The sequence below is a fragment of the Gossypium arboreum genome, chromosome 8 (assembly GCF_025698485.1).
Source record: "Gossypium arboreum isolate Shixiya-1 chromosome 8, ASM2569848v2, whole genome shotgun sequence".
In the NCBI taxonomy this organism is placed as follows: Eukaryota; Viridiplantae; Streptophyta; class Magnoliopsida; order Malvales; family Malvaceae; genus Gossypium; species Gossypium arboreum.
In genome coordinates this window covers 1017732-1040867 of record NC_069077.1, presented here as the reverse complement: position 1 = coordinate 1040867, position 23136 = coordinate 1017732, and the positions used below count along the sequence as shown (strand labels likewise).

Sequence of the window (23136 nt, the reverse complement as noted above, 5' to 3'; positions counted from 1 at the left end):
CAGTCCATTAAATCAAGTTATGATTTGTCAACAAAGAGTATAACTATTCGAGTATGTAACTATCGCTACAGTAAACTCAGGATTGATAGAATACATTTTTCTTTGGATTTAGAGATAGTAGGTATTATACATATATAAAAAAAAAAAAAAACGGATTTGATGTACCAATTTGATTTCAGATCCAAAAAGATAATGATGCATTTGAGTACTAAGGTAGCAAATTCAACAGCTAAATGGAATGCAAAGAAAGCAAATTGGATTCATGTTTAACCAAAGCACTGAAAAATAAAGTCCTAGCTGTCTTCATAACACTTGGAAAAGGGTTTACAACGATAACAAGCTGCATTTATAGTGTAAAAACCAAACCCAACCAAAAAAAGCTGTAAATCCCAAATTTATTAGCTACAATAATCGATACAAAAGTTTATATCCCAATACGCTTTTCTGCCATTTGGTTAATACGGGCCTCCTATTCTGTCTCGTCCAACACCTCCTCGTAGATCCTCTCGTCCTCGTTCCATGTACAAATCGCGACGGTATTCCTTCGGTGGAGGTGCACCCCTGATTGGTGATCTACTCCTTTCTCTCAAGTCACGTGGCCTGCCACGGGGTGGAAGCTGTGGTGGTGGAAGTGGTGGAGATGGTAGTCGTCTCTCGTATCCTTTCCTGGAATTGAAGAAGTTATCCCTTCCACGATCTCTCTGTCCCCAATCCATTGGCATTGGCCTATCGAATCTACTCCTTCCCCTGTAGTCATCGTCTAGATATTCAAGTCGGTCTCTACGCATGCTATGATCAAAAAACCTGCCTTCATGCCTTGGAGGTGGTGGACCAGCAGCTCTAAAGTCTCGTGGACCTTCCCTAGCCCAACTACGAGGAGGAGACCTGAAGTTGCTGTTTATGTTCCTGCGAGGTGGTGATAGATCCACGGGTGAGCCGGGAAAGCGCCTGGGAGGGGCATGTGGAGGTGGGGGACCAGGGTAGCCTCCACGGGGACTTCCAGTGGGCGCATAGCGAAATCTCTTGCAATTGTTGCAGTATTCTCTCCTTGCAAAGTTTAAGTTCGCGCACCTGTGACATGGTGATTGGCAAATATCAAAAAAACTTAAACGATCTATGCTTGTTTCGAACTACAAAACACATAACTGGAAAAAGAGTCTACAGATTAAAAAATGGGGAAATAAGTAGTCAACGAAATGCAAAGCAAGCAGCACAAAAATATTAAGGATACACTATGAGATGTTACAAAATGGCCAGCCAACTATTCAATTTTGTCTTTTTTAATCACCAATTGGTAATGTAAAAATGAAAACACCCAAAAATCTAAGATAGTTATGTGACCAAAAAGGACAATTTAATAGTTGAGTGACCATTTTGTAATTTTTCAAAGTTGGGTGACCAAAAAAAAAAATTCATAGTTGGGGTGACGGCTAATGTAGTTTACCCAGACATTAAAGAGGACGAAACAAAATCAGGGTATGAAGGTGATATGAACTTACAAAGGATCTGGACATATCCAGTCACCTTCCCTAGGGCGTACATTAGGATTATTTCGAGTCATGCCTTCACCTCCGATAGGTCCAGGACCATAACCAGTTCCATCAAAACCCCGGCTGCTGTGTTGCCTGCCACCACCTGGCCCTCGACTATAAGGAGGTGAAGAGTCTCGGTATCTGCCAGGATCCCTCCCATTACCAAAATCACGGACACGTGACGGACCACCTGAGCGATCAAAATGGGAACCATTACGGTGATCTACGTCCCTATGACGTATAGGAGAACTTGAACCTGCACGAATTCTATATCCTGGAAAAAAATAGCCAAAAACTCATAGATAAGCATAAACTAATTAAAATACTAGAAAGATTATGGGAAAAGATGTATTTATATGTCGGTCAATCAAACGTTCAATTGTCCAATAGATTAAAGTTCGCAAGGATGGTTACCACTGGTCAAGATCTCCTCATCATGAGTACGGAAAGAAAAATCCCGAACAGAAGGGAACTTGTTTCAAAAGTTAACTGCCCTTGTTACTTTCAAATACAGCATTTTACCAATTACCAGTACATAATGCAGGGGCAATACCAATTTACCATTATCCATGCAACAGCTCAGTCAGCAGGAAGAAAAAAAGGTCGCTTTCCTAATATCTGAAATATGGATTTTCAACCTAATATCTGAACTATGGACCCCAAAATCGAAAACCTGGAGCAACCACATTTGATACAGCAGAGGTAGAAAGGACTCGAAGGAGAGCATCCACAATGCACCCCACAGTGAATAAAACGAGCATATAGGCAACATAAAAACCATTAACAACCAAATACACCTAAAACCTTCATACAAATTGCCTTGATAAAGAGAAGCAGTCCGAGGCAACGAAGGAGAACTAAAGGATGTAAACTGCAAAAGATATCCCCCCTTGTGAAAGTTGAAATTAACCAGTAAGCCGATAGCCAACGAATTTGCGGAATGGCACATCTCAGCACATTATTTGAAAAGGTTCCACAAAATATATCCACCTGACATGAGTTAACTTCCCTATGCATAACTTGATGGATAGAAAGTACAAACCGACAGGGCTTCTTCCATCCCCAAGGGAGAGCGCTTATGCTAAATGCTTAATTATCTGATAACTTTGCCCATCAGCTCAACTATACCCCATTAAACACAAAATAATACAGAAACAAAGAGGTTGCTTCATGAAGATAGAATATAGTATACAAAGGATATTCCATAATACCCCATTTACTTGTAACATGATACTACTATCCCCGATAAAGTATTATTCAAAAGCCATCAAAGCTAAACCCACTTACCCACCCCAAGGAAAAGAAAAAAAAAAACAATACAAAAACTAAGCGAATTCCACCCCAAAGTTCATTATAAGTTACCAGATGCTCCATTATCATTCCGTAAATTAATAAAACCAACAAAAGTCCAGGAGAGACCGCTCACTCCCACAAACAAAATTAGTAATCATGGCCCTATGCAGTGTTCCAAAAGAGTAAAGCCCTCAAACACAATAATTTTTCCAGCCAAGGGACCGACCTTACCACTGATAGCCATTTTAAACCGCTTGACATTGTCAGTATTCCAATTCCCATATGATGTTTTGCAAATATCTTGAAAAACTTGACTGCAAGCCTCTCAAATAGCAATTGAAATTAGCATTTCAAATTAGACATGTCATTCTATCAAACCCAACCCCATAGTAACTATCTTCAAATTCTTGCCCAATTTGATAAGTGATAACAGCTTCAAGACCAAGATGCAATGTTGTCCTTAGTGAACAGTACCACAAGTCCATTCATCATACCCAACACATATCAATGGCATTTGACACAAAACACAACCTGTTTTACTAAAAAAAATTAACCCCAACAATGATCCAAGATTGCACTCATACCAACATTCCTTCATCAAGACCCAAGTTCTTGCAGGAAACACTCACAGCTGTAACACACAACAGCAAAATTCATTTGCAACTCAATACACCATAAGGGTATTAGGTCCATTTGCTCGACATGCAACATAAGGAAGAGATAACAGGTTGTACAATCCCAACTGTTGTGTAACTATTACATAGACACTGAACAAACATCATTGAACTGGAATAGTTACCAAATAATGTTCACATAAACATCTAAGCATTTAAAAAGGGCTACAAGACCCATATGCAAATAAATCATATAGAAACAAGGTACGAGGAATACTAGAAGTAGAACAACATGAAGAGCGGGTCTGTTTACATGACATTGGATTATAAACATTGATGAAGGGAGACCGATTCATTCCGGAAAAGTCTTCGAAGTATCATCTGTTGGGAGCCAACAGACCCCTCGATGGGTCGGTATCGTCCCCGGTAGGAGTTTTATCTCCCAGCTCTAACAAGAACCTGAGTGCCTAAAGCTACCTGAAGTGGCAGCAGGTTCACAAAGCGGGAGCACCTCATCGGCTCCTGACTTATGACACACTTGAAAAACTTCTCCGGAAAAAGTCGGACTTCCCTCAACAAGCATAAACAAATCCATTTAGACTAAGATGTATCCATAGAATATTCAAACACATTGCAATTAGGCTATTTGCCCCACAGCTTAATTTCCTATCTTGAGGACACGAACTATACTCTTATTAACCAACCCTAATTTCACTTAATAGCTTTATTAATTCCTCAATAGCAGTATAAATTTACTGGACATGTAAATTTGCAGTCAAATTAAGACGTTTAATTTCATCAATACCTATAAATATCCAACATAATCATACATTTCAATACCTACATCGATCTAGGGTTTCAAATTTCAAATTTCAAATCACATGATTCCTTTTTACTTTCGACTAAAACAAGGCTGAAAAATAATTTTAACTTCACCGTTATCAATATATTAACAAAAAAACACTGAAACAAAATCAAACAATAAACAATAATCGATTAAACCAAAGAAGAAACTAAAAAAAAAAGGTAAAAACGATTCCATTAAAAATAAAAACCAACCAGGTTCATCTTTGTATCGATCAGAACGAGAATAAGGATGCGGTTCACGCCGGACCTCCCCGGGCTCATAATCGCTACCACCACCACCACGGCCTCGTCCTCCGCTTGCACCACCGTCAGCTCCGTCGCTTGCCGATGGTCCTACAACAAGGCTGCTAAGGAGCGGCTGATGATGCGATGTTGTTTGGTCCTTGTCTCTAGACCCCATTTGTCTCTCTTCCTCTCGCTCTCTTCTCCTTTCTATAACAGCTGACCGCTGAGATTATGGATACCATAACGGTGGGGGGATATAGTATATAAACCCTAGCGCCACGTGTCTGGTTTTTATTCGGCCATGTGTTATTGTGCAAGAGGTGAGAGATTTTATTTTGGAATAATCCCCGATGCTTTTTAATTTTATGTTTAATCCCTCAAATTTTTCTTTTATTACAGGTAACTCGTGTACTGGATAATGTTAATTTAAAGATAGCTTTAAAATGTTATAAATTATTATTTTTACTTAGAAGTTTAGAAAAAGAACAGCCTACTAAGTGTTCATACTTCATAAATTCATTTTTACTTAAAAGATGTTATAAATTATAATTTTAAAATACTTACTGTATCTCCATACTTCCAATAAACTTTTGAGTGAAAGTTGTTAGAATTGCTTACAAAGCAATTTAAAAGAGAAAAACCAATAATAAAATAATATTATTATCAATACTAAAAATTTTAGCATAAACCACAAATTTAAAAAATGTATGTATATTTAAAAATAACATACAATAAACAATAAAAATATAGTTTAAAACTATTAAACAGTGACATATGAAATATGTATAGTATTAAAATTAAAAATTTGAATCAAATTATTTATTATAGTGTTATCATCAATCTTAGTAACATTAATTCAATATTTTATTAATATATACAATTAATAGAGATAATAAAAAGAAAATGTATAAAATTGTTAAAATAAAGCTTTAGTTGATAAATTAAAAATTTTACTAACTCAATTAAAATAGGTTTAAATATCACTATATGCATATTTTTATTAGTTTTTGTTAAAATAAAAGATTAAGATACTAAATAATATAACTCATTTTAGTTGCGAAATAATATTTTCGTAATATCTTTAATCGTCAGTTAAAAACTTAAATTTGATACCGCAACATTCTCATCATGCCACACGAAGAAGAAAAATAAGAAAGAAGTAATTGGTTCTTTGACACAAAACGGAACATGGTTCTTTGATACAAAACGGAACATATTCGCTCTTAAACACGTTCGATCTTACATGCTCCAAGAGACGTATTTTATTATTAACAATACCATAAAAGGTGTGCTAAATAAAGCAATCTATATTAATAGCCAAGGCCAAGAAAACATAGACCTTATTAGGCACAAAGCAAATCTAAAGAGCTTTAAGGATATCATCAGCACTTGACACGGTAAACTCCCCTCCAGATTCGACATTTGCTGCCTTCACCTTGAGGTCATCGACCAAGAGTGCGAACCTCCTAGAACGAGTGCCGAGACCTTTATCGCCAAGGTTGAGCTCAAGACCAAGGGCATGGGTGTATGTTGCTGAACCATCAGCTAGAAACTTGACATCTTTGTTCTCAGGGTAAGTTTTGGCCCATGCCTTCATCACAAAGGGGTCATTCACTGCAAATTCAAGTCAGGTTTCTGTCGATAAACTAATGTCGAATCGGGCAATCAAATATTGGAAACTTTAGGGTTTACACATTCTATTGCTTGTAAACTTTTACACCCAACAAACTTTAGGGTTTGCTTTTCAAAGAGTGTTTTTTTCCTAAAAATATCTAATCCAAATAAAGATCGGAATTAACTAACGGGTTAATCCCTGTTTTATACAACTAAGTAAACTAAATCCTGCTATGCTTGATATTGGTGCAAACAAGTAAATCTAAGTATACGAACTGAAATACGAGAGTATATAGGCTAAAGAAATTGACAAATAAAGCAAAATATTTTTTTCCCTAGCAGTTCAACTCCAAACAAAAAGTTTTATTTGCAAAAACCATAAAAATTTCAAAAGATATTAACACTAGTAAACCGTAAATATTAACTCTGTTAAAATTTAATAATAAATGGACTAAATTAATAGGGTCCGAGAATATATGTTAAGAAATTCTTTTCCCTGCTTCAATTCTATCTACCTATCAGATGTATATTATCAAATTTCATAAATTTAGCTCAAAATTTAGACAGTTTTCCATTGTTTTATTATAAAACGTACATGGTCCAAATTACCCAGATTTATTATTTAGGGCTTAAATTGCACATTTCTTTCACTTTTAGTATTTCATATACAAACTCAAATTCACATTATACTTTGAGAAGATTTCATCAAATATGGCATCAACATTTTATAACAATATATTTCTTCCATGAATGCTAAAAATTAAAAATTAGACTAAATTGACGCTAATTGATTTTTTTCAAATAAAACAGAAAAAAAGATAGAAATTTACCGCTAATGCAAATAATTTCATCAACGCCCTTGGATTTCAGCTCCCCTGCTTTCTCGATGAATCCAGGAACATGCTTCAAGCTGCGTCACACCAAATCAAAACCCTCCATGAACCAAAAAATAATAATAATAGACCACCGTTCCCGGCAACGGACCGTTAAAAAATCAGATAGAGAAGGAGCCGACCGTTTTACCTGCAAGTAGGGGTAAAGGCACCGGGAACGCCAAAGATGATAACCTTTTTACCGGCAGCCAGGGAATGTACGGACACCTGCTGGAGCTTATCATCGGCGTCGAAGTAGGAGAGAGTACCGTCCGGTAACACGTCGCCGACAGCGATCGGAGCCATTGGATTTGCGTTTGGTGAGATAGTTGAAGCGATTGATTGGATCGGTGATGTAAACGAGGGTTTGGACAGTAAGAGTATATATGTATTTATAGGGGATTTTGAAATGGTGACAAAAAAGCAACCTATTAGCTTGATTTGATACACATTTGAGATCCGCGAAGTAAAACCGTAAAGGAAGGAGATAAAAATCTATGCCATTGCGGGACCCTCCTACATTTCTATATAGGTCTAATTCTATAATAAGTCCCTGTACAAACGTGTTTTTAGTGAATTTAGTTCTTTTATTTCAATTTGATTATTTCTTTTGCCGGCAACAAGTTTGGTCAAATTCTACTAGGCAGCTGATAAATATTTCTTTGTAAAGTTCTATAATAAGTCCCTATATTACTTTGTAAAGTTCATTTTAATCTTCGAATTAAAAATTCTTCAGGATAGTTACCATACATTAAATTCTTATTCAAATCATGACACATTCATAATTTATTATTAATTTACTGATAAATTAAAAAATAAGTATCATGCTCAACTGATTTATCCATAACCCAACCTATAAAAAACCCAATCATCTCCCCAAAAAACTTCACGCATTTTTATTGAAAAAATCGTTGTATTTCCTTTCAGCCACAATAATTCAAAAATATGTAGATTTTTGGGATAGTTAATTTTTTTTACAGATCGAATCATAAATAAATCATTTGGGTATAATGTATTTTGTCCAAATTATTAATAAAGTAGTATCATGATCTGATTAAAATTTTATTATATAAAGACTAATTTAAAGAATTTTTATTAGAGATAAATGAATTTTCATAATTAACTTTAATCAACAAGTTCATATATTTTCCATTAACTTCATCAAATAATTTAAAATTATTTTTAAACGTGCAGTGAGTGACGCGATATGCATGCTTTGAATTTGTTTTTACAATTAGATAAATATTAGATAATTTTTCTTCTTTTACCTTCTTTTAAATGTGCAAAAAAAAAAATTTATTTGCCAAAAAAAGTCCATATATCTGAGTCACATCATTATACGCTTCAAAAAACAAGCAACATCAAATTATTAGACTGAATTAACCCAAAAAAAATTGACCTTAAACTAAAAATACATATATAATAGAAAATTTTAAAATGATGAAGCTATAGTAGATGGACTATAAAAAGTTATTGCATCAATTCAAATTATTAATGTGTCAAAATTTATATAAATATATAATTTCTTGAGCACAATTATGATACTTGACACTTGACAATACACGAATACAACATGAATACTAGGATACGGGCGGTTAGTTCGGCTTTGTTTTAGAGAAAAAAAAAATTGCTTTATTGGAGGATAATGTTATCGAACAGGGTACATGCTTACACAACATATCGGTAAGTGATATAACGACCGGCAGTTTCACTAGGCCGGATTATTTTCACCACTTGTCCACGTTTCAGCCCGAAGTATCTTGCGATTGGATCACTCACCTGGATACGAGGCAGCTGCATTCAATCCATTCCAAAATCATATGATATGATTAAAAACTTCTGTTACTTGAACTCGAAAAATGTATCAGATTCCAAGTATGTTTAAGGAATGCATGCAGATGATGGGCACTACAAGTTTGCATATAAGAATGATTCCTTTCGACATTAAGCAAAGCAAATCATATGTCAATGCAAAAGAACGAACATGTCGGACATAAACACAGAACAAGCCTTAAAACAGCATCTATCATGAATTAATATCCAAAATTTGCATTGTTCTTGCACACATTTCTTGTAGCTTGGAATTACCGAGACATCTTTGTACGAACTAGCCAACTGTTTTATCTAGTGTCAGTCTATTGAATAGACTATAACGGGGCAGAATGCTTTTTTGAAGCTAGACCGTCTGGTTACATCATTTGGGCTCTTCCAACAGAGCCCCTACTTGCATTGTATGTACTTACCGCCTACCATATTTACTTGCCGCTGTACTTGGTTCTTAGCGAACAAGGAAGATTTCTATTCCCAACAACAAAGGAATGGGCATTTATGGAGACTAGCTCACTTCCCATTACCCAAGAGGTATATTCCTCACACATGATTAAGGGAGCCATAGAAAGGTAAACAAAACAACAGAAACAGGAACTACCCGAGCTAACAATCAAGAACACAAATTTTAGTCCTAGAAATGTAGCATTACATCGGGGAAACTGTAGCAGAAAGTATGCGATTTCAATTGACAAATACACATGCACATACAGCTTTAACAAGCAAAGGCGAGCTCAAACACTTCAGAATTTTTACTAAGCTAGCCAGCCAACCGAAACACGTGGAAACAAATCATGCATTCCTACTAAGGCACCTAATATCTCAAGTTGAATTAGCAAAGACTCTACAAAACATGATTCAAGTAGAGCTGTGGTCCTACACCTAATTAACCGCTTGCAAGAACATATTAATATGAATCTAAGTATAAAGTTGAAAAACAACTAATATCATATAGGCTAACAAAGATTTGGGAAAATCACTTTACAATACCGGGTTATACAGATACATAGTAATTCGGGTTACAGAATACTGACCTGTGTTTCCTTTACGGTATATCTATGAAGCAAAGTCTTTTTCTCCTCATTAGTAAGCACCTGATGTTCAGGCACGAGAGCATGTTCTTTTACATTGACCAGGAGCTCGGCTTCCTGCACCAAAAAAGTTCAAGATAAGAACCAGGGGAAGAGAAATTTTAAAATATATGTGTATGCTATTTGAAAAAGCAGATTTCAAGAACAGGGGTGTATATGATTATACAACTGATATATATATACATGAATGAGGCAACCTAAACATCAATGCTTCAGTTGTTATAATATGATTATACAACTAATACATACATACAAATGCATGTATACCGATTTTAGCAAAAATTTTCTAATAAATGGTGTTCGCCTATCATGTTGATAAGCTCAAGAATGTACACTTGATTAGATAAACCATTGGCCTCAAAGCTTTCTGTATATAATAATATATGCCAAGCATCACATTGAGAAAGATTGGATAAAGCAAGTCATTGATTAAGAAATTATCGATAAACATCATGATGACTTGGGTGGAATTTGAAGATCATAAACGTAATGAATTTTACCTGGAAAACCTCCAAATGGAACTTTGAAGAAATTTCATTTATACAAGTTCGAGCAAAGGGAGTTAAATTCTGTTGCACAACTAGTATAGCCCTAAATACATTCTCTGATTTCATGCGGTTGGTATACGTCTTCATTGTCTTAACACCAACTTTGGCTTCTTCAGGGAAGAAAACATAGATCTTGCACGCAAAAAAATTATCACTCGTAAATTAATAAGACAATAGGCAAAGATGATTTAAATCATAATCCAAGAACAGTGACAAGTTTTTAAACATTCAACACACCATATTCCAATACATAGATGACAATCAAAGATGGATATAGATAAAAATCCAAGAGCGAAAACAAGATTTTAAGCATTCAACACACCATATTTCAATGCATTGATCTAGTGTGCAAAAATTATAACACATAATTTAATAAGTCGACGAACAAAGACATTCAAGATGCTACAGTTCAATACATAGATGACAAACAAAAATGAATGCAGATCAAAATCCAAGAGCAAAGACACGATTTTAAACATTCAACACACCATATTTCGATACATTGATCTAGTATGCAAAATTTAAAACACATAATTTAATAAGTCAACAAACAAAGATGAATATAAACCCAAATTCAAAACCAACAAGTTCTTAAACATTCAAGACACCATATTCCAATAGATAGATGACAATCAAAGAAGAAAACTGATCAAAATCCAAGAACAACAATAACAAGTTCTAAAACACTCAACATGCCATACTACAATACATTCAAAAGCAATTCAAAAATAGCTTGAAACCCAAACACTCAACATAGCTATAGTACAATACATTAAAAAAAGCAATTTAGAAATGGATTTGAAATCCACTTGTGGTTCAAAGTTAGAGAAATAATTAAGGGATACCTGATCAGAGTTATCATTCCGCTTGGTTTTATTGATAACAAGATCCTCCCTTTTCATATTTTCGCCGTATTTGGAAATGAATTGTTGTTTTGACAAATTAATCTCAAAATCTCCAACGAAATAACCCCTATCTTTCAACATCTGCATTACAGTCTTTCGAATTCGAAACAGCCTCTTGATTTCATCATCCGACAATACCATTTTGTGTTTCCCCCCTTCAACAATGAAAAAAATGGATAATAACAATAACAATAACAATCGAAGTCAATTGAGAACACAAAAAGAAACCCTAAAACTTAAAAAGGATAAATGAAAACGAAAATTGTAATAAAAATGAACGAAAATTAATGGCGAGAAAGATAAGAGAAGAGAGAGATTGCAAAGAACAACAAGTGCAGCAGAAAAAAACCCTAAGAGAAAATTACTCTTTGCGTCCCCTTTCGAATGCTAAACAGCTGAAGTGGCCGCCCTTTTGGTACAGCACAATAGCTTGAAGGTAACAAATATAATAATGTAATAAAGTATAGCATTGCCTTGTCTTCTTTTTATTTCTTTTTTTTTTTTTTTTTGTTTTAAGGTAAATTACACTAACTTCGTTACTTTATTGTTAAAATTTATGTTTTGGTCACTTAACTTATAAAAATTATAAAATAGTTACTAAATTATTCAAATGTTTTTTATTTAAGTCATTAAACTATTCAAATGTTTTTCTTTAAGTCACTGGGCTATTAAAGTTTTTTTTAAGTGTAGCTAGCATGCTCCAAGCGACAATTTAACAATAAGTAAGGTAAATCAATACCCATTGATGAGTAGAAAAACATAGATTAGTTCCAAATCAATGTGACGACCAATATTGGAGATCAAATAAGAAAATTATTTAGATTTGGTACGTAGATTCGTAATGTCCAAAGTTGTTTTATGAAAAAAAAACTGAGTTGTAAAAAAGAAGGAAATGAGAGCTTTCGATTGGTACAACGGTGCAAACAGAGAAGGCTATAGAACAATGATTTTAATAGTCTAGTGACTTAAATGAAAACTTTCAAATAATCTAGAGACCTTTTTATAACTTTTTTGAAATTAAATAACCAAAATATAAACTTACTAATGGTTTAGTGACTTTGGATGTAATTTACTTTTCACTTTAGGTACACTCCAGCACAATTAATTATTATCAATACTAATTCAAACAAAACCCAATTCGATTTTGACAAAAAAGTTAACAACTTAAACTTGTAACTCGAAACAAATCGAATCCAAAAATGATTTAAACATGAATTGATTTGAATAAATAACCTAAAATAATCTAACTTAAAGTAACTGAAGCAGAAAATAATACAAACCGTAATGATGCAACTCAAAAGAGCCTAAGTCACAAACATACTCAATCAAAGCCTCATTAATATTTAAATATCTTTATTTTACCATTTCAACCAAAGCCTCATCAAAATTGCATATTTTTATATAAATATATTAGTTACACAATTTTGTTTTCCACCACTATGTTGGGTATACCTTAATCTAGTAATGTATGTTATACCTACTCCCATAAACAAGCCAAAAACCCTAAAGCCACACGACATAAACCTTAAATCTTATCAAATTTGTCAACGAAAGGCCAAAAAGGGGAATAAGCCAACCCTTCTCACATGAGTTAAAGAGTAGTTCTAAGACAAATATAAACTTGGGTATCATCTATTGTTTTCAAAATTGGATCGGAAATTAATTGGGGTGTCGATTTGAAATAAGAGGTTGGATAGGTTGACTTACGAACCGGAACGAATTGATTAAATTGGTGTGAATTGATTTGATTGGTGGTTGAATTTGTTTTCTCTATTTTTTTATTTTTATGATTTTAATATTTTATTCAATCGAACTGGACAAACAAATTGAACCGAGAATCATGATTTGACCAATTTGCCCACAAAGTTGTTTATGAAAACCTTGGTATCATCTTAATATTCATCTTCTTACTATTATTACTAGAACTTCTTCTCACTTTATTCATTAGTTAGAACTCTTCATTGGCTTAAACATTGAAGAACATTTCAAAGTAAAAATTTCTTCACTCCCATAGCCATAGCTTACCTTATCTTTAACCCTCGAAGATAAAAGGTTAAAATATGTCATAAGTCTTTATACTTTTCGGAAATTTAAAATTTAGTTTCTATATTTTTATTTTTAGGAACTTAGTCCATTTACTTTTTCAAATTTCAAAATTCATGCTCAACTATTAACATTTTTTTCAAATTTGTTGGTTTGACATTTTAAATTAAAAAAAGTTACTTGGTAGTCATGTAATTAAAAAACAACATTGTAATTAACATGAATTACATTAAAGTATACGAGTCACATATATATAGTCCATCACCTACTCAGGATTAAGGTATGCCACACTATGAACGTCACAAGCGAATAAATCAATAAACGGATCTAGGATCTATTCTATTTGGGTCCTATCCAATGTACTGTCATTCTAGTCAGTCACATATATGTTTCTATTTTCTGGAAGTCATTTGCTCCGATGCTCAAGACAAAGTTTTTCCCTAATTAGATTTGACTTTTCCCTAATTAGATTTGACTGATGACATATTAGTCTTTCAATCGGTTTACTCATTTCCGATTAAACTAAGGACATGTTTAGGTTCATCTATTAATACAAGCTGTCTTTTCGTATTATGATCTAACCATGTAATACTACTTAGTATTAGTTAAATGTTAAATAACCAACAAGTCAATATTTCCTCTCGTTTTATTAAACTTAAACGAAAATACTGCACTAAGGGCACCATATCTAACAGATGGGTGGTCATACGTCCACATATGGTTGAGACACTCCCCTAGAGGTGCTCATGGGTCGGGCCTAAGCATAATAGTAACATACTTTATGCTTGCCCAAGCCCAACCTGACCCAAAATTTGGGCCTAAAATTTTACCCAAACCCGCTCATATTTGCAAAAGACTAACTTAAGTCTATTTTAGGCCCACCCATATTATTTTTAATTTTTTATTTATATTATATTATTTTAATATTTAATAATTTTTATTTTTATTTATTGAAAATTTTTATATAATTATCTTAACATTATTTTAATATTTATATTAGAGTAGTATTATATATTTAGTATATATGTATTTTTTAATGTACTCTAAATTACATAATATCAAAAAACAACATAATACAAAGTATTATAAACTTAAAACAGGTCAAGCCTTGAATGTTCAAGCTGAGCTAGCCCAACCCATATTTCAAATGGGCTTATTTTTTTGCCCAAGCCCATTTGTCGAGCCTAATACTTTTGCCCAAATCTTCCCAAATTTCAAGCGGGACTGGGTGGATAACCCAGCCCATGAACAGGTCTATTGACTCCCCTATTAATCGTACACGACTCTTCGTAGAAGGGAGACAAAACCCTCCCCCAGGGGACAACACCTTCCATTGTTGAGGAACTGAGTTAGTGTCTTTGAGAACGACACCTCAAATACTTCTCCTGAAGGAGCAGATCCCTTATGAGCGATTTTAACATATTTTAATTGATACCTACAGTTAAATCGTGCATTGTTAGGTAAGAAATCTTGTGAAATAATATAACAAACTTCATGATAATAGGGATAAATAATTTAATATCAAAATAATACATGAACTTTAATCTAATGTGCAATGACATACATGAACATCGATTTTGTGTGATTTTATACGTAGAATTTAAATTTGATTCAGTTTTCACAAATCACTAATAACATTATTAAATTTTGATCATTTTACATCAAGATATTGCATACACGAAAATTATATTAATCCAATGTAAAATGAATGGATGTATTCATTTCTTTAAATGTGTATAATTAAATGAAAATCAAAGTTTCACTACACATATAAACCATAATTCAAGTTTTATGTGCATAATTGCACCAAATCAAAATTCACATATAAAATTACACATTAGACCAAATTTCATATATAAATTTGATATTTATCCCTAACGGATATTACATTAACAAAATATTTTATTTTTCTGGAAAAAAAAGATTTTATTTTATTTTAATTTCCTAACAAAAAAAGCCTTTAAGTCTTATAATTTCCTAAAAAACCATTGTTGAATGATTAAAATATTATCTTTTGTTAACTAATCTTCCATTAAACAAGGACTAAACACTAATTTCCCCTAAATTCATGCACTTTGTAACGTAAAAATGCATACAAAAGGCGACGAAACTCTTTGTGGAAAAGCAGAGTCGTAGATCATAGGAATAATCTAGGTTTAAATTATATAAATAATAAAAATGGCGTTGTTTTGGAGAGGGCTTCTTATATTACCTCTCCTATTTGTGTATGCAAGCAGCCATTTTATATATACTAAACGACATTTCGATAAACCCGAGGTAGTCGGGTTCAAGGACCTCGATTACCTCCACGGCGATGGCGGTGGTTTCCTTAGTGGCCCCATAGAAGACGATGATAGTGTCAAAGCTTCGAAGACCGTCGTTGAAGATGAGAGTGACGATGATGACAATGACGATGACGATGGTGATAAAAAGAGTAAAAAGAAGAAAGAAAAGAAGAATAAGAAGAATAAGAAGGAGAAAAAAGAGAAAAAGAAGAGCAAAAAAGAAAAAAAATACGATGAAAGTTTCCATACATTACCAGTCGAAAGCCTTGTAAATGAAAAGGGTGGTGACGAAAATACCGACGAGTCGTCTGGAGTCATTGTTGATAATGGTAATGGCAATGATAATACTAACGATTCATCTCAACTCGTCGGTTATAATGTAGTGACGGCTCAAACTACGTTTAAGGGGAGTTGGGAATTATTCGTTGAAAACTCTGGTGTTTCCGCTATGCATGTGGTGTTACTTCCGATTATCAATCAGGCTTTGATTTTTGATGCCACAGTGTGGAAAGTGTCAAAGCTGAAATTACCGGGACCACCATGCCGACATGTCGAGGGAACTAATGAAGAAGATTGCTTTGCACATTCAATCCTCTTAGATGTTGAAACAGCACATATTAGGCCACTTAGGGTATGTTTTTTAATTATTATTTTGTTTATTTCTTTTATATTTCACAATGGTTTACTACAAATTTCCTTTATTGTTTTTATTCGCAAAACTCAAAGGTTTTTCTTTTAAAATTTTCATTTTCTTTATAATAGTTGAACTATGACACTTGGTGTTCATCGGGTGCTCTCGATATCAATGGTCGATTGGTAAGTACTGGTGGTTACAACAATGGCTCTGACACCGTGAGAATCCTTGACTTATGTGATACTTGTGAGTGGCAAGAATTTCCCGGTGCACTTGGAAACGGAAGATGGTAATAAAATCTAAAGATTATTATAATTTTCATGTTTAGGGTTTAGGATCTAAGGTTTAACAGCTTGAATTTGATAATTTTTTTTTGTTTTTTTCATTAAAGGTATGCCACACAAGTAACATTAGCTGATGGTAAGTTCATGGTGTTTGGCGGTCGGGATTTCCCGACATACGAATTTGTTCCTCCAGAAGGACAAAAAAACACCATTAATGAAGTGATCAATTTCCCATTCTTGAAAGAAACACACGATCCCGTTGAGAACAATTTATACCCTTTCGTTTTCCTTTCAACTGATGGCAACCTCTTCATTTTTGCCAATAATCGTTCGGTTCTTTTGAACACCCAAACCCACACGATTATCTACGAGTACCCAGTGCTCCCTAGTGGTGCTCGTAATTATCCGTCATCGGGATGCGCTTCTCTCCTTCCAATCATGCTTAAACCTAATGAAGATAGGAAATCAATCCCTGCCGAGGTTTTGGTGTGCGGTGGAACGCCGCATGATGCATATACAAAGGCCGATTTGCAACGCCCTAAGGTGTTTTTGCCAGGAAACACCGATTGTGCTCGTATTGACATCACCAAAAGGAATGGCAAGTGGAAGATCCAAAACATGCCATCAGCTCGACTCTTGGGAGACATGGTGGTGCTTCCGACGGGAGATGTGTTACTTGTCAACGGTGCCAAGACTGGTTCAGCCGGTTGGGATGACGCTAGGGACCCGAATTTACACCCAGTTTTGTACAAGTTCCAAACCGATGGAACTGGTTCCAAGTTCACCGTGCTTAACCCATCCAACATCCCCCGCATGTACCACTCTTCCTTTGCTGTCCTTCCCGATGCAAAAATCCTTATCGCTGGAAGCAACACAAACCCAGGTTACCTTGATGACGCTTTGTTCCCCACCGAAGTTCGGGTTGAGAAGTTCTCACCACATTACTTGGACCCGAACTTGGGTATGTTCCAACAAGAGATCATTGTTGAAAAGTCCAATAACCAGGTGAAATACGGTCAGAAATTTACAGCGCAGATCCGTGGAAATGTCGAAATTGACCAACAAAAGCTTCAAGTGACGATTTACTCGCCGCCATTTGTGACCCACGGGGTTGCTATGAATCAGAGATTGATTCAATTGGGAATTGTGGAATTTAACAAATATGTTGCCCTAAATACAAACAACATTGTTCTTCAAGCTCCCATTAATAGCAACATTGCACCACCTGGTTATTACATGCTCTTTGTGAACTACAATGGAGTACCTTGCCGTCGATCAATGTGGGTTCGAATTTTACCTTAGATCTTTCACAACAAGCATTGAATTGTCAGAGCCACTATATGTAATACGAATCATTGTTCACGTTTTGTTTCACACGTTGTTATTTAAAGATCTTATATAATACAAAATGTGGATAATTAGATTCATTTTAATCTCTCTTTATAATTTTTAGTTTTATAATATTTTATAACAAATATTTGGTTTAATTTTGTGAAATTAATATATCATAAATAATTTTTCGAGGTTAAATGATGGTTCGAGGAAAAATTTAAATAAAATATAGTTATAAAATATATTAATATTAATATTAAATTATTTTTATATTGTTAGCATTTATAGATAGTAAAACGGGTAAAATCAAGTTAGTAAAATATAAGTTCGAGCCTAAAGCGAGTCGAGCTGATTGTGCTGATTAGCCATGAACAACTCTACTAATCAATGGTAAACAAGAGGTGTAAAAATCAGGTCAGGGTGAGACCGTCTTGTTGCGTACCCTAAATTTAGAGACCGATATAAAAATTATGTAATAGTTTAGGAACATTTGATACACTTAACACTACATAGTTGAACCTCTATTCTACATTGTCTATCCATGAAATGATATAATAGACTTCACGATAATGGATTAAACTTGTCCATGAACTAGGCCGAGGTTCAAATTACAAAAGAAATTCCAAGCTGGCTCGCCCTACCCATAAACCTATTTTACTATTTAAAAAACAACAAAAATATATAGTTTTATATTAATACCAATTTTTGCATGAACTGATTTTGTATTAATTTAAACTATTTATATTTTTTTGCTAAAAATTAGTATAAAATTAAACAAGAAAGACAGTAAAGTAGGATATATCAAGTTTAAATATTTAAAATTTTCAATATTTAATTATTTTTTACTATTAAAAATTAAGCATTAACATTTTTAATTTTTTAATATGCCATTTATGATTATTTTTAAAGATTTTGTAATATGATATACTAGTTTTCTTACCTTTGTAACTTACGAGCTAGTTGTATATATTAAATCTTTTAAATTTTTCTAAAAATAAGTAAATTTGTGAAAAATAGATTTATATTATTTCATCTAAATATTTTTATTTTAAAAAGTTTTAAATTTTTAAACAATATTTTTATCTACCATTTATTGTAAAGACATTGTATTCAAATACTATATATTATAAAAACTTTAAATACTATATGAATAGTATATAAAGTTTTAAAACAATATTCTAAGGAGAAAATAATTTCTTTAAAGAATATTTAAAAACAATATAATTCTATTATTTAAAAATTATAATTTTTGTATTATGTAATTAATTAGAACTATCCAAAATACTCCTATTTCTTCTGTTTCCAATTTTAACTTTGATATGTTTATGAATGATATGTGAAAATAGCAAGTTGACATGACATCACATATAATAATATGTTTGTAGTCTCGTATTTTGAAAATAATAGAATTTAATTTAATGAATTTAACATTTACCGTTGCATTATGACTAAAATTTTAAAATTTGGAAAGTATAGGAACTAAAATGAGTAAAATTAAAGTGTGGGACTAAATCTATAACTTACACATAGTATAGGGACTGGTAGCAAAATTTAACCTTCTATTAACTAATCTTCCTCTAAACAATAAGCGCTAATAAAAGATCCTAAAATAAGGTCAAATCCTACTATTTGTCCCTTAAATCTACATAGCATTACACATATAATATCATATTTTGGAAATAAATGAAATTAACTAAATGAATTTAATAACTATTGTTTAATCAAGAATAAAATTTTAAAAATAAAAAGTATAAAAATTTTAAAAATATCAATTTAAAGAATAATAACTAAATTCACGATTTACATATAGGGACAAATAGAAAAAAAAACTTTTATTAACTAATCATCCTCTAAACAAGAAGCAATCGTTGGTAAAAATAAATAAATAAATATATAAATATAAATATATATATATATATATTTGATTTTATTAAAGTCATATTTTACTATTTGTCTCTATACTTTGGATAAGTTATAGATTTAATCCTTATACATTAAACTAAAGTTTAAGGATTAAATTTAAAAATTACATATAATAAAGGGACTAACAACAAAATATTTAACATTTTACTAACTAATCTTCCTCTAAACAAGGAACAATCACTAATTTCCCTAAATTTCATGCACTTCGAAATGTGAAATTGCATATAAAAGGGGATGAAACTCATTGTCAAAAAACCAAGCAGTAGATCCATAGAATAAAACAACTTAGGTTTTTATTATATAGTTAAATAATAAAAGATGGCGTCGTTGTTTTGGAGAGGTATTATTATACTACCTCTCCTTTTTGTATATGTCAATGGCGAGCATTTTTTGTACCCTAAACGTCATGTTGGCAAAGCCGAGTTAGCCGGTTACAAGGGACCGGACTCTCTTGCCGTCGACGGTGGCGGTTTCTATAGCGGTCCCTTGATTGCCGATGACGATGGATCTACTGCTAGCGGCAATGCTGGTGGAACTACCGAGGTGACGGTTGAAAACCTTGGAAAGGCCGACGGTGATAATACTAATGGCAATGCAAATAGTGTCGAATCGACTAAAGTTGCTGCCAAAAATGGAATTGGAAATGGAAATATTGTGGAGGCCAAAACTACGTTTAAAGGGAGTTGGGAATTGTTTGTTGAGAACGCCGGTGTTTCCGCCATGCATTTGATATTGCTTCCTAATATCAACCAGGCTTTGATGTTCGATGCCACGGTGTGGAAAATATCCAAGATGAAATTACCGGGACCACCGTGCCGACACGTCGAGGGAACCAATGAAGAAGATTGCTATGTTCATTCGATTCTCATGGATGTTGAAACAGGAAAAATTAGGCCACTTAGGGTACATTTTTTAATCTTTTTTTACTTGGTTATTATTAGGATCTAACTTGATCTTTTAAGATTGAATTTTTTTAAAATAAATTTAGTTTAAGGTGAGATGTAGCATCAATAGTAGCTGGACGGAGCCTCAAAGAGGAAAACAAAACTCAATTTTTTATTTACAAAACTCGAAAATAATTTGCTTAAAACAAACATTAAACTCATTACAATTTTTTACAATTCTATGCTTTTTTTAACATTTTCATATTCTTTGTTACAGTTGAATTATGACACTTGGTGTTCATCGGGTGCTCTTGATATCAATGGTCGATTGGTAAGCACTGGCGGTTATAACAATGGCTCCGACACCGTCAGAATCCTTGACTTATGCGATACTTGTGGGTGGGAAGAATATCCTGGTGCACTTGGAAATGGAAGATGGTAAAAACCCTAAACTTATTACATTTTTCATTTTTTTTTAATGATTAAAAGCTTGAATTTGAGTATTTTGGTTTTTTTTTTAAAGGTACGCAACCCAAGTAACCTTAGGCGATGGTAGATTCATGGTGTTCGGCGGTCGAGATTTCCCAACATACGAATTTGTTCCTCCACAAGGCCAGAAAAACACCCTTAAAGATGTGGTCGATTTTAATTTCTTGGTGGAAACACACGATCCCGTGGAAAATAATTTGTACCCTTTCGTTTACCTTTCGACTGATGGAAATGTCTTCATCTTTGCCAACAACCGTTCAGTTCTTTTGAACCCTAACAGTCACAAGATCATCCACGAGTTCCCGATGCTCCCCAATGGTGCTCGTAATTATCCTGCGTCAGGAAGTGCTTGCCTCCTTCCGATTATGCTCAAGCCTAATGAAAATCGTAAAGTGATTCCCGCCGAGGTTTTGATATGCGGTGGTGCATCGCATGATGCGTATGCCAAAGCCGATTTGCAGCGTCCTAAGGTGTTTCTGCCAGGGAACACCGACTGTGCTCGCCTTGATATCACCAAAAGGAACGGCAAATGGAAGATTATAAACATGCCATCAGCTCGTTTGTTGGAAGACATGGTGGTTCTTCCCACAGGAGATGTGTTACTTGTTAACGGTGCCAAGACCGGTTCAGCTGGTTGGGATGACGCTAGAGAGCCGAATTTGAACCCTGTTTTGTACAAATTCCAAACCGATGGAACTGGTTCAAAGTTTATCGTGCTTAACCCATCCAACATCCCCCGCATGTACCACTCCTCGTTCGCCCTCCTTCCCGACGCAAAAATCCTCATCGCCGGAAGCAACACAAACCCTGGTTACCTCGATGATGCATTGTTCCCCACTGAAGTCCGGGTTGAGAAATTCTCACCACATTACTTGGACCCAAACTTGGCCATGTTCCGACAATATATCATTGCTGACAAGTCCAATAACCAAGTGAAGTACGGCAAAAAATTCACAGTACAAATCCGTGGAAATGGCGAAATTGACCAACAAAAGCTTCAAGTGACGATTTACTCACCTCCGTTTGTGACCCATGGGATCTCCATGAATCAGAGATTGATTCAATTGGGAATTGTGGAATTTAACAAAAATGTTACCCCAAATACAAACAACATTATTCTTCAAGCTCCCATGAATGGCAACATTGCGCCACCTGGTTATTACATGCTCTTCATAAACTACAATGGGGTGCCTTGCCGCCAATCGATGTGGGTTCAATTTTTGCCATAGATATTTTACTGGAAGCATTGAATCGCAAAGCCGTTATATGAAATTATTATATTCTCTTATAAAGAAAAATTAATGAATCACTTTGTTCACGTTTTGTTGCACACATTATTCTTTTAAAGATCATATACAATACAAAATGTGGACTATTGGATTTATTTATTTGCAATTTCTTTTCTCCACTGATTAGATTTTTATTATATATATATTTAGATTTTTTATTTGAAATTAAATTTATTTAAAAGTTTAATATCTAAAATTGACTAATGGAAAAGAAATATTACATGATTTGTTTATTTTCAAGATTAAATAGAAATTCATTTTGTAAAATCATATATATAAAAAAAACAAATCTTGAATTTGATTTTTTTCATTAAAAGTTCTTAATGTTAGTGGTGTCCGCGATTCTTTAATGGATTGCCTCGCATTAATACCTACAACTTCTCCCAATTCAACTAGGTCACCATGAGTGGGGCTTCGACCATATCATAATAGTGATATGTCAAAATTGCAAGTTGATATGACATTACTAGTAATAATATGTTTGTAATATGATATTTTGGAAATATTAGAATTGAACTTAATTAATTTATCATTTCTTGTTTGATCATGATTAAAATTTTAAAATTCACAAAGCATATGACTAAA

The 23136-nt window shown here is 33.7% G+C and overlaps 5 protein-coding genes across 5 annotated transcripts; 2 read left to right on the top strand and 3 right to left on the bottom strand.

Annotated features, from left to right (window-relative positions):
• Window positions 1-265: 265 nt before the first annotated feature.
• LOC108469497 (transcription initiation factor TFIID subunit 15) lies at window positions 266-4806 on the bottom strand. The gene is made up of 3 exons (XM_017770377.2): window positions 4499-4806; window positions 1500-1806; window positions 266-1071 (listed from the first exon to the last, which is right to left on the bottom strand). Exons 1-3 carry the CDS (start codon window positions 4704-4706, stop codon window positions 456-458), a joined length of 1131 nt encoding a protein of 376 aa, XP_017625866.1. The 5' UTR covers window positions 4707-4806; the 3' UTR covers window positions 266-455.
• An 892-nt stretch (window positions 4807-5698) lies between these two features.
• Window positions 5699-7475, bottom strand: LOC108469498 (peroxiredoxin-2). The gene is made up of 3 exons (XM_017770378.2): window positions 7169-7475; window positions 6976-7055; window positions 5699-6145 (listed from the first exon to the last, which is right to left on the bottom strand). The coding sequence occupies exons 1-3, from the start codon at window positions 7321-7323 to the stop codon at window positions 5892-5894; spliced, it is 489 nt and encodes a 162-aa protein (XP_017625867.1). The 5' UTR covers window positions 7324-7475; the 3' UTR covers window positions 5699-5891.
• Window positions 7476-8487: 1012 nt separating this feature from the next.
• On the bottom strand, window positions 8488-11896 carry LOC108467808 (DNA-directed RNA polymerases II and IV subunit 5A). The gene is made up of 5 exons (XM_017768590.2): window positions 11754-11896; window positions 11329-11543; window positions 10436-10615; window positions 9879-9992; window positions 8488-8811 (listed from the first exon to the last, which is right to left on the bottom strand). Exons 2-5 carry the CDS (start codon window positions 11527-11529, stop codon window positions 8686-8688), a joined length of 621 nt encoding a protein of 206 aa, XP_017624079.1. The 5' UTR covers window positions 11530-11543; window positions 11754-11896; the 3' UTR covers window positions 8488-8685.
• Window positions 11897-15527: 3631 nt separating this feature from the next.
• Window positions 15528-18061, top strand: LOC108468358 (aldehyde oxidase GLOX1-like). Its single transcript, XM_017769248.2, has 3 exons — window positions 15528-16347; window positions 16479-16639; window positions 16742-18061. The coding sequence occupies exons 1-3, from the start codon at window positions 15610-15612 to the stop codon at window positions 17934-17936; spliced, it is 2094 nt and encodes a 697-aa protein (XP_017624737.1). The 5' UTR covers window positions 15528-15609; the 3' UTR covers window positions 17937-18061.
• Window positions 18062-20115: 2054 nt separating this feature from the next.
• On the top strand, window positions 20116-22646 carry LOC108468359 (aldehyde oxidase GLOX1-like). Its single transcript, XM_017769249.2, has 3 exons — window positions 20116-20792; window positions 21051-21211; window positions 21297-22646. Exons 1-3 carry the CDS (start codon window positions 20208-20210, stop codon window positions 22489-22491), a joined length of 1941 nt encoding a protein of 646 aa, XP_017624738.1. The 5' UTR covers window positions 20116-20207; the 3' UTR covers window positions 22492-22646.
• The last annotated feature ends 490 nt before the right edge of the window (window positions 22647-23136 follow it).

Coding starts and splice junctions, on each gene's coding strand:
- LOC108469497 (XM_017770377.2), bottom strand. CDS start 4,706: ATGGGGTCTAGAGACAAGGACCAAACAACATCGCATCATCAGCCGCTC. Junction 1,807..4,498: donor TCGATACAAAGATGAACCTG/GTTGGTTTTTAT, acceptor ATTTTTTTCCAG/GATATAGAATTCGTGCAGGT. Junction 1,072..1,499: donor TGGATATGTCCAGATCCTTT/GTAAGTTCATAT, acceptor ACCATGTCACAG/GTGCGCGAACTTAAACTTTG.
- LOC108469498 (XM_017770378.2), bottom strand. CDS start 7,323: ATGGCTCCGATCGCTGTCGGCGACGTGTTACCGGACGGTACTCTCTCC. Junction 7,056..7,168: donor GCCTTTACCCCTACTTGCAG/GTAAAACGGTCG, acceptor GGTGTGACGCAG/CTTGAAGCATGTTCCTGGAT. Junction 6,146..6,975: donor TGAAATTATTTGCATTAGCG/GTAAATTTCTAT, acceptor TTGAATTTGCAG/TGAATGACCCCTTTGTGATG.
- LOC108467808 (XM_017768590.2), bottom strand. CDS start 11,529: ATGGTATTGTCGGATGATGAAATCAAGAGGCTGTTTCGAATTCGAAAG. Junction 9,993..10,435: donor TCCATTTGGAGGTTTTCCAG/GTAAAATTCATT, acceptor TTTTTGGTGCAG/GAAGCCGAGCTCCTGGTCAA. Junction 8,812..9,878: donor ATACCGTAAAGGAAACACAG/GTCAGTATTCTG, acceptor GATTGAATGCAG/CTGCCTCGTATCCAGGTGAG.
- LOC108468358 (XM_017769248.2), top strand. CDS start 15,610: ATGGCGTTGTTTTGGAGAGGGCTTCTTATATTACCTCTCCTATTTGTG. Junction 16,348..16,478: donor CACATATTAGGCCACTTAGG/GTATGTTTTTTA, acceptor TCTTTATAATAG/TTGAACTATGACACTTGGTG. Junction 16,640..16,741: donor GCACTTGGAAACGGAAGATG/GTAATAAAATCT, acceptor TTTTCATTAAAG/GTATGCCACACAAGTAACAT.
- LOC108468359 (XM_017769249.2), top strand. CDS start 20,208: ATGGCGTCGTTGTTTTGGAGAGGTATTATTATACTACCTCTCCTTTTT. Junction 20,793..21,050: donor GAAAAATTAGGCCACTTAGG/GTACATTTTTTA, acceptor TCTTTGTTACAG/TTGAATTATGACACTTGGTG. Junction 21,212..21,296: donor GCACTTGGAAATGGAAGATG/GTAAAAACCCTA, acceptor TTTTTTTTAAAG/GTACGCAACCCAAGTAACCT.